Here is a 15,638-nt window from a genome sequence, read left to right on the forward strand (position 1 = left end):
CAAATGTAAAAGGTATGGAAGGATGACATCTTCCTTACATGTCGTCGGATCATAGTTCTTGGACTTGCACCAGATGCAAAACCTCTTCCACTTGTACACATAAGAGGTCCTAGTGGAAGGTCTCTTGGCTTCCTTCAGTATGTCCATACAATCTGCAGGGAGACTCAAATGGCCATAATGCACTATCTCAGGAGCCATGCCGCCAAACTCAAAGACGAGAGATTGGGGTGCACCATCCGCCCCCGAACTTCGTGAGAAGGTCCTGCCGGCACGGCAGCCGAATGTGAGGAAGGAGAGACCGGTGAAGCAGGTCCATGAACCACCACTGCTTGGGCCATTCCGGGGCAATCAAGATCATCCGCGCCCTGGACTGGGCTAGCTTGATGAGCACCGCCGGAATCAGGGGAATGGGTGGAAAAGCGTACAGAAAGCTGTTTGACCAGTCGATCCATAGCGCATTCCCTAGCGTTCCCTGCAGGAAGTACCTGGATGCGAAGTTTCGGCATTTGCTGTGTTCGGCGGTGGCGAACAGATCCACGTCTGGAGTGCCCCACCTGTCGAAGACGTCTCCTAGTACTTCGTCGTTTATGACCCATTCGTGGTTTTACTGGATCAGCCTGCTCAGTGCGTCCGCCTGAACATTCTGCAGACCTGGCAGATGAGTAGCCGTTATCGTCAGTCCTCTGGCAAGAAGCCGGTGCACGATCTCGAGCCCCCCTGCTTGTTGAGGTAATACATCGTGGTCGTATTTTCCGTCTGTACAAGCAGAGAGTTGGTCTGCAAGGAAGGATGAAAGGCCTTTAGTGCCAAGTGAACCGCTCTGAGTTCCAGGAAATTGATATGATACGTGGACTCTGGGTGCTGACTTCAGCCCGAACGGCAACACTGTGTATTGATAGTGATTGGCGCCGACTTGGAATCACAGGAACTTCCGGTGTTTCTGTGCAATGGGCACGTGGAAGTATGTATCTTGCAGGTCTATCGCCCACAGCCAGTCTCCCCTTTGCAGTTGAGGGTAAATCTGGTGTAAGGACAGCATGCAAAACTTTTCTCTGCAAATCCACTTGTTTGCTTGTCTCAAATCCAGAATAGGCCTGAACTCGTTCTTCTCCTTTTTGCAGACTAGAAAGAACCGCGAGTACAAACATCTTCCCCTTTGGGACAGAGGGAAGTCTTCTATCACCCTTTTCCTCAACAGGGTATCGGCCTCCGCCTGGAGCTCGCGCAGCTGAAACTGCGAGCAAACCGGTGGAATTGCTGGAGGCGGGCTGATGAACCGAAGACTGTATCCATTGCAAACAAAATTCAGCACCCACTTGGCCTGAGTAATTTTTCTCCACTCTGCCAGAAAATATTGAACGCTTCCCCCCCACCGGAGCGGGTAACGGATGACGGGGAAGTAATCGCTCAGGGCCTAGACCCGGCCGGGCCTTTGGTCGCGGCGGCAGACTGCTGTCCACCCCTGCCCCTCTGACGTTTCTGGAAGGGCTTCCTCTGGAACTGTTGCTGCTCTCCAGACTGTTGACCTCGCCCTCTGCCCTGCGCCCGTACCGTCTCTGGAACGAGCAGTAGTTTTTCTTCTGGCCCTTGGGCTTCTCCAAGCCCACAGCCGTTCGAGTCTCGGCCTCCGCCTTCATGCAGGCCATCTCATCGTCAGCGTGTTTCCCGAATAGGGTCTTGCCCGAGAAGGGCAGGTTGGCCACCCTCTGCTGGGCTTCAGGCTTCAGTGACGTTAATCTGAGCCAAGCGTGGCGCCTCTGATTCACTCCATGGCAGTGCCCGTGGGCTGCCAGGAGGGACGTGTCTGCAGCTGCGCTGATCAGCTGGTTGGACACCAGCAATCCCTCATTCAGGATCTCCATGAAATCCTCCTCCTTTTCCCGTGGGAGGAGGTCGGCGAACTGTTGGAGGGACTCCCACAGTGCCCGATCATAGCGCCCCAACAGTGCCGATGCACTGGCAGCCTTCATAGAGGTAGCGGCCGTCCCGCACACCTTCCTGCCCGCTGAATCCAACCAGCGACTCTCCTTGTCCGGAGGCACATTGGAGGACGGGGTGGCGGCGTGTTGCTTCCTCGCCGCAGTCACAATCATGGAATCCGGGGTTGGATCCAATCGGAGGAAAGCCGGGTCCGCCTCAGGAGCTTTGTACTTCTTAAGTAGCCTGGAGGGGGCTGCTTTCGTCACCGCCGGAGTGAGGAAGAGTTCCATGGCGGGCTCCACTAAGCCAGGCACCAAAGGCAACAGAGGCCTAGATAGGTGTTTCTTGTGGAGAGTTTCAAATATTACGGAGGTCGTAGGCGTGGGCACAGTCAGCTGGATGACCAGCTTGGCCGCACCCCTCAGCAAGACTTCCTGAAAGGAGACCACGACGTCGACAGGGGATACCCTCGTCCGAGGGGATTCTGATAGCGTTGGGGAATAGTCCCTTGCGCTGGACGACTCCGTGCTGTACTTAGACCGACCCTTCCTATGTCGTTGTCTGGATCTCGTCGAGGAGCGCCGGCGACTCCTTGATCTTCCTCTCCGTCCGGAGCAAGATCTTGGTCTTCTAGGCTTTGGCCGTTCCGCGGGTGCCTGCGGCGGAACCTGCGGTGGCGGCCAGACCGGGGACCTCGGCCGAGGTGCCCCCTTGGGCGGCGTAGGGAGGGTCAAGGAGACCGACTTCGGAAGCCATGGTGGTGCGTGTGGAGGCACAGGAGGAGGTGGTGGCGTAGGATTGCGCAGAGGCAGCTCCTTCAGCAGTGGAGGAGGAGGAGTAGATGTCTTCGGTTTGGAAGGAGAGTACACCACAGAGTACACCGAGCCCGGTGACTCCCTCATCTTCTTCCTCGGTGTAGGCAATCGAGAGGCAGCGCCCCCTGTCGGTGACCGCCGTCGCCGTCGTGCCCCTGAGGATCTGGAAGGGCTTCTGGCTCCAGAACGCCTCCTGGAAGCTGATCTCTTCCTCTTAGGCGCTGAGCGCCTCTTCAGCGTCGAAGAACGCCTCCTCAATGCCGACGAATGCCGTCTCGGCGTCGACGACCTATGCCTCGACGGCGGGCTTCGTCACCTCGACGCTGAAGATCTGCGCCTTGACGCCGAGCGCCTCCTTCTCGACGCCAAACGTCGAGTCGACGTCGAGGGTGAACGGCGGTGTCGCCTCGACGGCGAGCCGACGCCGAGGGTGAACGGCGGTGTCGCCTCTTTGGCGAGCGCCGACGCCGTCTGGAATCCTCACGACGTGTCGACGACGCCGATGATGATGATGACGTCGACGACGTCTTCGTCGGCGACCTCGATGGCGGTCTCGTCAATCCCCTCGATGCCGAACGTTGACGTTGCCTCGACCCAGAGCCCTGGGGAGATGGGGAGCAGACCGCCGTCATGCCTCTCGACGCTGTCGTCGATGGTATCGACGTCGACGGAGAACGGCGACGCTTTCTGGCCTTCTTGACGCTGGAGAGCCCCCCCAGAGGCCTCAGCATGGGCAGAGGAAGCAGATCCAGCCTGCCCAGACCCACCTTGACTCTGTAGCCTTCTTTCTTCCAGTCCTTGGAGCCTGATCTTCTTTCTGTCTCTCAGGGTCCTGGAGGAGAAGGTCTGGCAAATCTCACACTTCTCAGGGAGATGAGTAGAAGGGAGGCACAGGATACACACAGAGTGTGGGTCCGACTTGGCCTTCTTCCTCGAGCACTCCGGGCATTTCTCAAATAATGCAGTCATTTTTGATAAAAGAACTTCTCAGAACACTAGAAGAGGAAGAGGGCACCAAAATACGTCGAGTGTAGACACTCACTCACTTTAAAAGTGCAAAAAATTCTATAATACACCCAAAAAAGGGAGAGCTCAATGCTCCAGGGTCCTGCTAGCAGGAGCCGGAAAAAAGAACTGAAAGTAAATGGGACCTGCAGGGCATTCTGGGATACTGAGAAAGTTCTAGAAAGTTTTCTTAAAGGCACGGTTTCCCTTTTTGAGCCACATAATAGCAGCCTATGGGGCTTGTCTGTCCTCCCCTTCCTCTCTATCATTCCTGAGGCTTTACTGGTAAAAGGGGAAGTTTTTCTCTGTGAAGAAAACTTGGCAAGCTGTGCTGGTTGTGGTTTTTTGGTGGAATGTGGAATGTCTAGCTGAAGTACTGGACAGTGTAGCCTGTGGATATAGGCTGCATTATACGTCTTTAAATTCTCTCTTAAGTGTTTTTGCAGGACTGCATTTTTAGACAACTTAAGAGATTATTTTTGATTGCTCCGGGGTACATGCTCATGAGCGGGACTATTCACTAGATTATGACTATAACAGAGATACTCCTACTACAGAACTGGAGTTACAGGACAGAAACTACTCCATCAGTGAGTTGGTTGGTTCACAAATTGATTTTGTTTAACCTTTCGTGAGCTGAGGGTTATTGATCAGGTTGTCAAATTCTGACAATTGTGTGTGCTGGGATCTGTCTATTTTTATTTTGATGCTTTTTTTCTAGTGCTTTCTTTTATCTGATGTGGGTTTTTTGTGTTTTTTTGGCTCTGCTCCTACTCCTTGTTGGTGAGGGTAGATCTATATAAAAGTTAAAAATAAATGCAGCATTGACTGGAAACAAGTATTCGCAGAGGCAGTAGGTCCTGCCTTTGAGTTTCTTACCTGACATTTTGGCTTGTCACTGCTTTTGCAGAGTATGTTCTGTTTCAGCAAAAAGGAAAGAAATGCTTGTTTTCCAATTTGGAATGGCATCAGCAAAAAAATGCCATGATCAATACGCATGCATGCTTGATCATGCAAGCCCATGTAGACATAATGATATCACAGTGGCCTCAGGGTGTGGATCTCTAAAGGTGTGCATGCCTCATCAACCAGTGGCCATTTTGTTTTAATTTACTGTTACAAGATGGTGTTAAAAATTGCAGCTGCTAGTCCTAAAAAAAAAAAAGGGGAAAAAGGACAGATGCAATGGTGGCGTAGGATCAGAGTACAGAATGGCAGGAATAATGGGTTATAAAATACATAAATGAGTTTAGAGGGCGAAGGAAGCGAAGGACTAGCTTGGGGTTTTAGGTCAGTGCGGAGAGTGCAGCTGTAAGGGGTGAAACAGCACACGCAGAAAAGAAAGAAAACCGAGACACACTCGTAAAGCGTTGAAAGTAAAAGAAATAAAGTTCTCTGATGGGAAGTTGTGGAAAGATGCAAGTCTAAACCAGTCTAAAAAATGGTTAAGAATCTATGCTCCATTGGAGACAAAAATAAGAAGAGTGGGTATAAGCCATTGAATAATATACAAGCAGATGATATTGACAAGAAATGCAACCGATAGTAAGAAGCGGGCTAATTCAAATTTGACTTGCACTATTGGTATTTTCCACAAAATGTGTTTTGACAACACAGCTAAAAGTGGTCTGAAGGCAAAACTTAAGAGACAACAGATAGTCAAGAGGATTTTAGGATGGATTTTATTGTAGAAAATGTAATGGAGAGAAAGGTAAGTCTGGGGGGAGGCATCATGGAGAGTTGGAGAAAATGGTTAGCAAGTGTGTGGTCTCATCCAACCATAAATGGCAATAGACCTAATGTTCACATGGGTATTCTGATATGTAAAACCATAAACTCATGGTGCCATCTACTGTGTATCCCTTAAGGTTCTTTATAGTGGTTGATATATCACTCTCTAGTTTATATTTATCATATGATTTTGCTATTTGACCACCTAGGCAGAATTTGGTCATATCAGCATGGATTTGGGGGATTATCTTAATTGGAGAGCTATCTTTCATTCTTTATTGGGCAGAATGTAAACGACAGTATCTGGGGCAAAGCACACTTTCAGAGAACATGCCCTCCAGCTGCAGAAAACATAAATGCTTGGGAACCTTCCTGACTTAATACAGAAGAGACAGGAATTTGTAGGGTGTCCATCCCGTAATTAAATAAAGCTCGTCAGTAGTATGACCACTGCCTCAATAGCCTTCCATAAATTCCCTTCTCTCTCCTGCCCTTCACTCCCATCTAGCCACCAATACATGTTGCTGATCACCTGGGTGATAGAATTCCTTGCTTCAATAAATGTTGGAAGTACCTCAAGTACTGTGGGCAGTGTATTGGCTAGCTTGTACATGGTAGGGCGTACAACCTCTAAATAAAGCTTGGCAGTACTATGACAGCTTCGTCAGATTTCTATAAATTCTTTCAGTCAATAGCAGAGGGGAGTCCAGCAGAGAAGCATCTGTTCAAAGGCCACACAGGCACTCACCATTTGTGTTGCTGGGGTGCTCAATATATTGCATATGGTAGCAGTCACAAGTGTGGTTAGATGAGTGCCTAAATGCCTTGAGGATGCCTTGGCAGCAAGTACGATTGAAAACAGTGCTCTCTTGCACTGGGGTAAATTAATTTCAGACTTTCTGTCCCACAAAAAAGTTGTTCTACTCTATGGTCATGTTCGTCAAGCCATATCAGGTGGCATGTGTAACATGACAGAGGTGATTGATCCACCAGTCTTAAAACTCTGGTGGGATAAGAAGTGCTTGAAGTATCATTTCCAAAGACTTTATCAAATCCATTAACCTCCTGACACACATCAGGTGCTATCTGCAGAGCAGCACCCCAGAACATTCTTTGCATAGCAGGAAGTGATCAGGACACTCACTCTTAGCCATTGACCCCATCCTTTTCGTCTCCTGACTATTGTAGAAGAAATTTCTGAGCTTCCTCTTATGTAGCATATTTTTGATTGAGAATTTCTCAGTAAGAATGTGTCTGATAAATTATGTTCTCTCTCCTTTTATGTAGGTTCAAATGTTGGTTGCTGAGCTGCGAAGGGTCACTGTTCTTTGGGATGAACTTTGGTTGGGAGTCCTCTTACAACAACACATGTATGTGCTTAGACGGATCCAGCAACTAGAAGATGAAGTGAAGCGCGTGCAAAATAACACTACTCTCCGCAAGTATGCATTGGAGTATTGCTAACTTCTGAGTACTACATCACTTTTAAAAGGTAGTACTTCATATTTGGATGAGATATCAGACCTTTCTTTCTTTTTTCTTAGAGAAGAGAAGATTGCCATTATGCGTGAGAAGCACACAGCACTAATGAAACCCATTGTGTTTGCTTTGGAACATGTATGTAGCATTACCACTGCTCCAGCAGAAACTCCGCATGAAAAATGGTTTCAGGACAATTATGGAGATGCCATTGAAAATGCTCTGGAAAAACTACGTAATCCTTCAAATCCTGCAAACCCTGGAAATAGTTGGATGCCATTTAAGCAGGTTTGTAAAATCCGCTTTTTAACCATACATAGCAAGCTTGTTTCTTCCTTGAGAGTGCTAAGATGGCATATACATATATCACTGTGGTACGTTCTAGCATGTTCTATATTGCACTCTAAGATTGTTACACATACATGATGCCAGTGGTACAATGCTGGTAACAAATTGTGTGCCTATTCACTGAAACACCTTAAGGAAAATTGTTTATAAAACTGTTGTAACATAAATGATTGAAATTGTTTGAAGAGATGTGAATCAAAACATTGTATGCGTTTGTCCATGCATCCATGCAGTTCCTATTAACATGTACAAAAAATGGTTTTTTTTTAAAGTTTTTTTTTAAAGAAGTGAAACTTGTATTCATTTCACTTCAATTAAATAAATTATGACAACAAAGTAGGTGCGCCTTGTGACTTCAAGTGACAGTGAAACAAAACAGTAGAACCCAATGTTAGTACCGGCTCAAAAATTATGTAAATTAATGGCCAGCCTATTAAGTAAACGTGTCCACTTTTGTTGTCAACTTTTCTACCTCAGTTAATGATTAATTTATGGAGTCTTAGTAAAGATAAAAGGATGATGGTAGCATCACCTATACTTGATGGTTACTAGTTTGTAATTACTTGGGATGTACTTCTGACCAATAATAAGTGGAGAAATATTGCTATTTCTTTACTCGGAGAGCTGCTTCAAAACTTGTAAGACACCTACTTTATTGTCTTTGTTCATTTAATGGAACTCCAATTAATTAACGTTTTACTTGTTTCAAAGTAAATTTTTCTTTTGTATATGTGCTTGGGTGTTGACACATTCTGGCTCCCTAACCAAAGGGATTTAACTTTCCCTTGTTTTTATTTTGTCCAAGATAACTCTCGTTCCCAGGAATACTGAGTTGGCCTTTGTTCTTTAATAGTTTGCAGCATGTGACTGAGCAGTGATCCTCACTGTGGAGGGGAGAGCTGTGGTTATAAGGCTAAGCCAGCCAAAATGGCAGGCACAACATAGAGGAGCTCCAGAACCTGCACTCCTGTCATCTGTAGGAATCTTCCATCTGATCTGCTCCGGCGGCGCTTTAGGGTGGTGAATGGGACCCCTAGGCTGTATTGATTATTGTGGCCGGCCAAGATGCCCTTAAACCCTTGACATCTCTCCCTGGGCTCCTGATATTGGCCTTGTGATCCTGGGCTAGGGCTAGGCCCTTAGATCGACAGGTCACAGGTTGCGGATGTGGCCAACCCAGCCCCAGCTGCAGACTGAGTGGTTAGCGTTCGTCCTCCACTGTCTTTGGCCTCGATTGGCTGACTGAAGAATGAGCCCTCCCATCGCCTGCTCAGTTACCTCCTTGATTTGCTTCTCCCACTCTGCTAAACTAGAAGTGTGAGTTCCTTTGGCTTCACACATTCAACTCACCCTAACCAGACACTCCACCACCCCCACCCAAAAGAAAAAGCCTCCAGACTGCCTTGTATCACTCTGGCCAGCTACGAGTCTGACCACAGATATGGAGTCACGCTGGGTCTTAAGCAGCATGCAATCACTGGCCTGGCTTATTCGATTGTATCTGCCTTGCTACCCTCTGCTCTATCCCATTCAGGCACTGTCAGATGTACAAAGGAGTCCATACCATAGCACGAAAATCTGTGCTCCAATTTAATGGTCAGAGAACTCACACTGCTACACAAATTGGCAAGCTCAAAACATCTAAAGTGGACCCTCAGGTTCCCCCAACCCTTGCTGGATCTAGACACTTTAGCCCTCTCAGTAGTGGACTCACCACCGCGCCTGCCTGATAGCCCAGACCAACTAGATGCTACCCTGGCAGCCATAGAAACATCAAGATCCTCCTTTGGGATGAAAATTGACAAAGTTATGTTAATAAATTTATAGAGGACACGTATACCCGGAGGTGACATTCCTCTGGCTCAGCATGAACAGGGACAGGGATGGACTACATGTTAAAAAGCCGGGTCTTAAAAATCTTTCTGAATGTTATGAGAGCTCTGCTATTAGGAGGCAGAATATTGGATGCTCTTGAGGCGAATCTACTTCCGCTACATTTTCCTTTTTTGAATCTGGGGTAAGGGAATTTCAAGCCCCTTTTGAAAGAGAGGTTCCTGCTAGGTTCATGGCAATTCAGCGTTTGTTTCAAATATTCAGGGCCCAGATTGTGTAAGGCTTTGTAGGTGATACAGAGAGCCTTGAACTTGATAAGATTCTTACCGGTCAGCCAGTGGAGTCCTTTGGTGGCCTGTGAGACTGAAGTGAAATCTTGGACGATTCAGCAGTAACCTGGCTCCTGCATTCTGCAGGAACTGTAGTTTGTTCAGATATTGTTCTTGGAGGCCTAGGTACAAGGCATTACAGTAGTCGATTTTAGTAATGATCAGAAGGGTGATAATGTTTTTTTTTTTAAATTAGTAGGAATAAAGTGCAGAATTTTGCTAATAATTCTAAGGGTGTTGTGGGAAGAGGAGATTACTGAATTGACTTGCTTGTATGGTTAAGCTTTTTGACAGTTATGACCCCTAGATGTTAGGTTTAGGAGACTGGTGATGGGAGTGATACCATTTCTGAAGGCCGGCCAGTGGCGGGGTCCAGAATTGAGGATTTTTGCCAAAAGAGATGACCTTGGTTTTATCTGAGTTTAGTTTAAGGCAGTGTTTGCCTATCCAAATGCCTACGGCTCGCATACAGTTATGTATTTGAGAGCTTATATCGACAGCGACGTTGGATGTGGACAGCGCAATTTGTGTGCCTTCTGTGTAGGATGTGGGGGGAGCCCAAAAGATATGATGTGGGAGACCAATCCTGAGACATACAAATTGAACAGTAAAGGGCTAAGTGAGGACCCTTGCGGGACCCCACAGGGGAGGGTGAAAGGTTTAGAAGTGAAGTAATCCAGCATTACTATATGCTCACTGTTCCTCAGAAAGGAGTCTAAAAGCTTTGGCTCTACATTTAATGCCTAAAGATTCAAGACGATGAACCAAGGTGGTGTGGTCCTTCGTATCAAAGGCCGCTGATAGGTCAAGAAAGATGAGGGCTGCTGTGCCTCCCCCATCTAATGTGCTTCTTGCCTAATCTTTGGCTTTGATCAGAGCAGTCTCTTTACTGTGTCCGGGTCTAAACCCGATTTGTGTAGAGTGTAGAAGTTGGTTTGCCTGGACGAATTTGGTGAGTTGAGAGTTCACGATTTTCTCCATGATATTTGCTGGGAAAAATAGTCTGGATACGGGGTGCTAGTTTACTGGAGCATCAGTATTAAGGTTGGGTTTCTTCAGGAGTGGAAGGATTGAAGCTTTCTTCCAAATAGAGGGGAGTGTCCATCGTCCCGAGTCTATTACTCGATGACCACAAGCAGCTTGGTGAAAAAATGACGTATTCTGATTGTGCCTTACAGAACCTACAGCCCAAACCAAACAAGCTGCTGCAACAACTGACTGTCCTAATAGAGTGATCTTCTTGGAGGGTAAGACTGAGGATGCTGAGGGCCGCTCCCAACACAGTAAGATCAAAGTGGCCGTCTACCAGAGGTCACAGAGTATCAGGATATGATTGAATTTCTAGAAACCTCGATTAGAAGCGTTGTGCTCTCCCATAACGCCTGCCTGCTTTCTTCTCTATCAAGAGGGAATCTAGAGTACTGGCTTGGAGGCCCTTGCCAGGATTCCTGTCACGACAAGTTGTAGCCAAACTATTACACTTAAAGAATGCAATTAAATCCTGCGCGCGATGAGACAAGCAGCCATCTGCAACTGATCAAATAGCTGTCCAGTACCATCAAGCTTTGTTCATGGAGCAAGACTTGTTGAACTGGAAGTGGTGGTTTAAGTTCATGTCAAAACATAACTAGGTTCCAGTCTTTACTCCTATGTAACGTTATAAAATGCATTTCTGCCTGTAATTCAAAGGAATAACACTGTCTCCACAGCTTCCCATCTCAAAAGAGGTGCTAAACAGGGATATTTCTTGTACCCAGTGTTCTGTCATGGTTACAGAGTCTCTTAAGCCTGTTTGGAAATGACAAAATCAGTGCAGCTAAACATCCTGTGTATAGGGTTGGACAGTGAACTGCATTTCAAAATCCATATGCTAGGAAGTGGTGCTTTCGCTCTTGGATGAGACTAGGATTTTTTGGGGGAGGGATATTTAGGTAAAACTTATTGGCATTTTTTGAGGGCCTCTTTTTCAAACCAGAGTTGAAGACTAATTGGAGAAATTCAAGAACAGTGGTGTCGCAGTGATTGTAAACATTCCGAAGCCATGCTAATGAAGTGTTCTTTGTTCACCCTTACTTGGCATGGGGGCCGGGTTCATTGCAGCTTGAGAACTGGTTGCCTTGCACCAGTTAGTTATTTATGTAATTTCATCCCTGCAAAGCATGAGAACTCAATCAGTGGGTGGAACTCGCACGGCTTGTTCAAACAATAAAGTTGCAAGGTTGTAATGTTCTGTAGTGTGCTAAAAGGTAATCACTGTCTGGCCGAGCAGTGTAAAGTCCAAGAGAACTAATACATAGCTCCCCCTCTTGGGAGAGAGCACCTTCGAGCACTACTGAAGGGGGACCATGAGGTCTTATTCTGTAGATATGAAGTTCAACAGAAGTTTATTCAACACACGATGGTGTTAGTCCAACATTCACAGTTTTATTAAACTCTCAATACGTTCTTGGTTTAACATAGATCACTGGGTAGTTGGTATTGAAAATGTCTTAATGAACGATGCATTGTACACATGATAGCAAATCCCGATGCATTTCGGGCCAAGCCCTTCCTCAGGGGATTACTCTACAAGCAAAAAACAGAAATACATGGAATCAGCTAAACAGTCTCAAACCGACAGATACTACAAATGAACTAGGTGAAAGGAAAGGATCACATAACTAAATCAGGCAATGAGCGACCTATGGGCAAAAAGACTCAAAAGTATAGGGAAGAACACAACTGTGTGTGTGAACTAGGCGAGCCGGTTGAAATCACCGGGCGAAATTAAGCCTCTAAGTGTCCCCTGTTAACCCCAGAGCAGTTGCAGCGTAGATCAAGAAGGCAGGGTACACATGCGTTAAGCGCAATGTTGCAACAAACAACGCATACCAAACATGCAGCGGCTGTCGGCATACTGGGTAACAAGTAATAATCAGGGTCCCGTGAGGGTACTTACAATAGCGTAACTACGCAAGAACTCCGCGGAGTTCCGTGCAGCAGACAGTGAACCAAACTCGCGGCTACGCAGCCGAGTTGTCAAGCAAGGGGAATCAACATCGTGGAAGGACTAAGATAGGGAGCGCTACTATGGGGGCCATGATGTAACATGCAAGTCTCGCCAGTGTCAAATGAAAAAACATAGAAAAAATACATTCAAACAGCACAACTCGTCTATAAAGGCAAAGGAATGAGGAAATGAAAGTCAGAAAGAAGGTTAAAGGTAACATTGGAATTCCATGCGGTCATTTAACCCATGGGGCACCATGGTGGACATAAATCGGATCCAGAAATGTTCTCTTTTTAGTAACGTGTTCTTGTTATTCAGGGTAACCTTGACCTGTTCCAACACTTGGAATTTCAGCTGTCAATTGTAGTAATTGTAACAACTGCATTCCAGGTAATATGACCAACCATCCTATGAAAGGCCATCCAGTTAAACTAAGAGTCAATGCCACTTGCAACAGTAGTAATGTCCTGTGGGAAATGTTACATAGGTCACACTGAAAGAAAGATCCGAGTCAGGATCCTTGAACACAAGAGTAACATTAGAACTCAGAACTTGAAATCCACAGTGGCGACACACTTCCATGAGAATCGACACAGTGTTGCTCAGCTGAAATTCCAAGTGTTGGAACAGGTCAAGGTTACCCTGAATAACAAGAACACGTTACTAAGAAGAGAAAATTTCTGGATCCGATTTATGTCCACCATGGTGCCCCATGGGTTAAATGACCGCATGGAATTCCAATGTTACCTGTAACCTTCTTTCTGACTTTCATTTCCTCATTTCTTTGCCTTTATAGACGAGTTGTGCTGTTTGAATGTATTTTTCTATGTTTTTTCATTTGACACTGGCGAGACTTGCATGTTACATCATGGCCCCCATAGTAGCGCTCCCTATCTTAGTCCTTCCACGATGTTGATTCCCCTTGCTTGACAACTCGGCTGCGTAGCCGCGAGTTTGGTTCTCTGTCTGCTGCACGGAACTCCGCGGAGTTCTTGCGTAGTTACGCTATTGTAAGTACCCTCACGGGACCCTGATTATTACTTGTTACCCAGTATGCCGACAGCCGCTGCATGTTTGGTATGCGTTGTTTGTTGCAACATTGCGCTTAACGCATGTGTACCCTGCCTTCTTGATCTACGCTGCAACTGCTCTGGGGTTAACAGGGGACACTTAGAGGCTTAATTTTGCCCGGTGATTTCAACCGGCTCGCCTAGCACACACACAGTTGTGTTCTTCCCTATACTTTTGAGTCTTTTTGCCCATAGGTCGCTCATTGCCTGATTTAGTTATGTGATCCTTTCCTTTCACCTAGTTCATTTGTAGTATCTGTCGGTTTGAGACTGTTTAGCTGATTCCATGTATTTCTGTTTTTTGCTTGTAGAGTGTTTCCCTGAGGAAGGGCGTGGCCCGAAATGCATCGGGATTTGCTATCATGTGTACAATGCATCGTTCATTAAGACATTTTGAATACCAACTACCCAGTGATCTATGTTAAACCAAGAACGTATTGAGAGTTTAATAAAACTGTGAATGTTGGACTAACACCATCGTGTGTTGAATAAACTTCTGTTGAACATCATATCTACAGAATAAGACCTCGTGGTCCCCCTTCAGTAGTGCTCGAAGGTGCTCTCTCCCAAGAGGGGGAGCTATGTATTAGATCCCTGCAAAGCACCCATCCCTTAGAAAGCCATAGGCTGAATGTCCTCTTCTGTCTAAGCCAAGAGGGTCATGAATGACCTGCTACAGCCTGCTGTCCTTCCCACAGAACATTTTGGACTTTCATTTTTGAGACCAGGTCCCAAGGTAAAACTTCTGACTCGGTCAAACCTGGTTTCTGTATCTGACTCGTGCTCCCTCGCTATCTGCCTCATATCGCGCTTAGGTGCTGGTCTACCATGACCAGATGACCACATTTTGCCCCAATTGCTTTTTGGCACTATTTTTATTTCCAACTTTAAAAATCCATATGTCTGGTTCCACTTATTGGATTTTTATCATTTTGGTGTCATTGAATTTATTACAGTCTATGCTATTTTTCTAAATTGGTTGGAGATTTTTCTTGTATTTTAACTTTATTACTCTTTTGCTACTGCATAAATACTTTACACACTGCCTTTAAATTAATTTAGTGGGAGCCATTGCATGACCAGGGCAGACTACTTTCCACTGATATACATTAGGGAGGGATAACTGGCTACTGTAATGTTGAATATCGCTGCTGGCCTCAGAGTTGAAGGCGCATAGCTGAGTCTCCCTCATACGCATTCAACTCATGCCGGCCAGTGGATGTAGTCATTCAGGTTGTTATGGCTTTACCAAAACTAATAAAAAATAATTTTCCATACATTTATTTGGTGCTCTACTTGTTCACCCTTACAAGGATTGTGGTTATTCCTTACGGTGGGTCATCACCACTTTACCTAATAACCCCGTTTCTTACAAGTAAGTTTTTTAGATTTAATTTAGGTAGTACGATTTGTGTTCAATTTATGACTTGAAATTGAAAATTATATTAGGTGTTACAAGATGTCTGCTTGAAACAAGTGCATAAAAGACCTCCTTGTGAAGTAAACCAATTAAATGATTCACATTTCACATTATCAGTGGAATAAGTGTTTTATTCAGTTGAACCTGCTTTACAATTTGCTTTTGAAACATGTAAATTAATAATGAATTTATTCTACATAACCTTCTATATTGTATCTTTATTTTTCTACTATTATAGATCATGTTAAGTTTACAACAAAGAGCACAAAAACGTGCAAGCTATCTTTTGCGTCTTGAAGAAATTAGTCCACGCTTGGCTACAATGGTTACTACTGAGATTGCTCTTCCAGGAGAGGTGTCTGCTAAAGACACAATCACAATTCACAGCGTGGGAAATATCATAACTATCCTTCCTACAAAAACCAAACCCAAAAAGTTACTGTTCATGGGATCAGATGGAAAAAACTATCCATACCTATTTAAAGGTAAGAATTTGCAACCATCCAAATTCTGAATTTGTTTAAAATGGTTTTTATTATGAATATTTCTTTAAACTTCGATTTAGATGGGCCCAAATTATATTGAAAACTTGTATGATGAACTGTATCCTTAAAATTTGAATGCCTTACCTTTGTTTCATACGTGCTGGGAAATATGGTGAAAGGATCTAGTGTATGCTAAATAAATACATTTTAACAT

The 15,638-nt window shown here is 45.4% G+C and overlaps 1 protein-coding gene across 1 annotated transcript in view; it reads left to right on the forward strand.

Annotated features, from left to right (window-relative positions):
* The window catches only part of SMG1 (SMG1 nonsense mediated mRNA decay associated PI3K related kinase), a 1,634,890-nt gene that overhangs the window by 1,045,885 nt on the left and 573,367 nt on the right, over window positions 1–15,638 (forward strand). The window contains exons 38-40 of the mRNA XM_078665250.1: window positions 6,759–6,913; window positions 7,016–7,238; window positions 15,178–15,424. Coding sequence (XP_078521376.1) covers window positions 6,759–6,913; window positions 7,016–7,238; window positions 15,178–15,424 — 625 coding nt within the window. The remainder of the gene's footprint in view (window positions 1–6,758; window positions 6,914–7,015; window positions 7,239–15,177; window positions 15,425–15,638) is intronic.

Source organism: Lissotriton helveticus, chromosome 10, assembly GCF_964261635.1.
Source record: "Lissotriton helveticus chromosome 10, aLisHel1.1, whole genome shotgun sequence".
Classification (NCBI taxonomy): domain Eukaryota; kingdom Metazoa; phylum Chordata; class Amphibia; order Caudata; family Salamandridae; genus Lissotriton; species Lissotriton helveticus.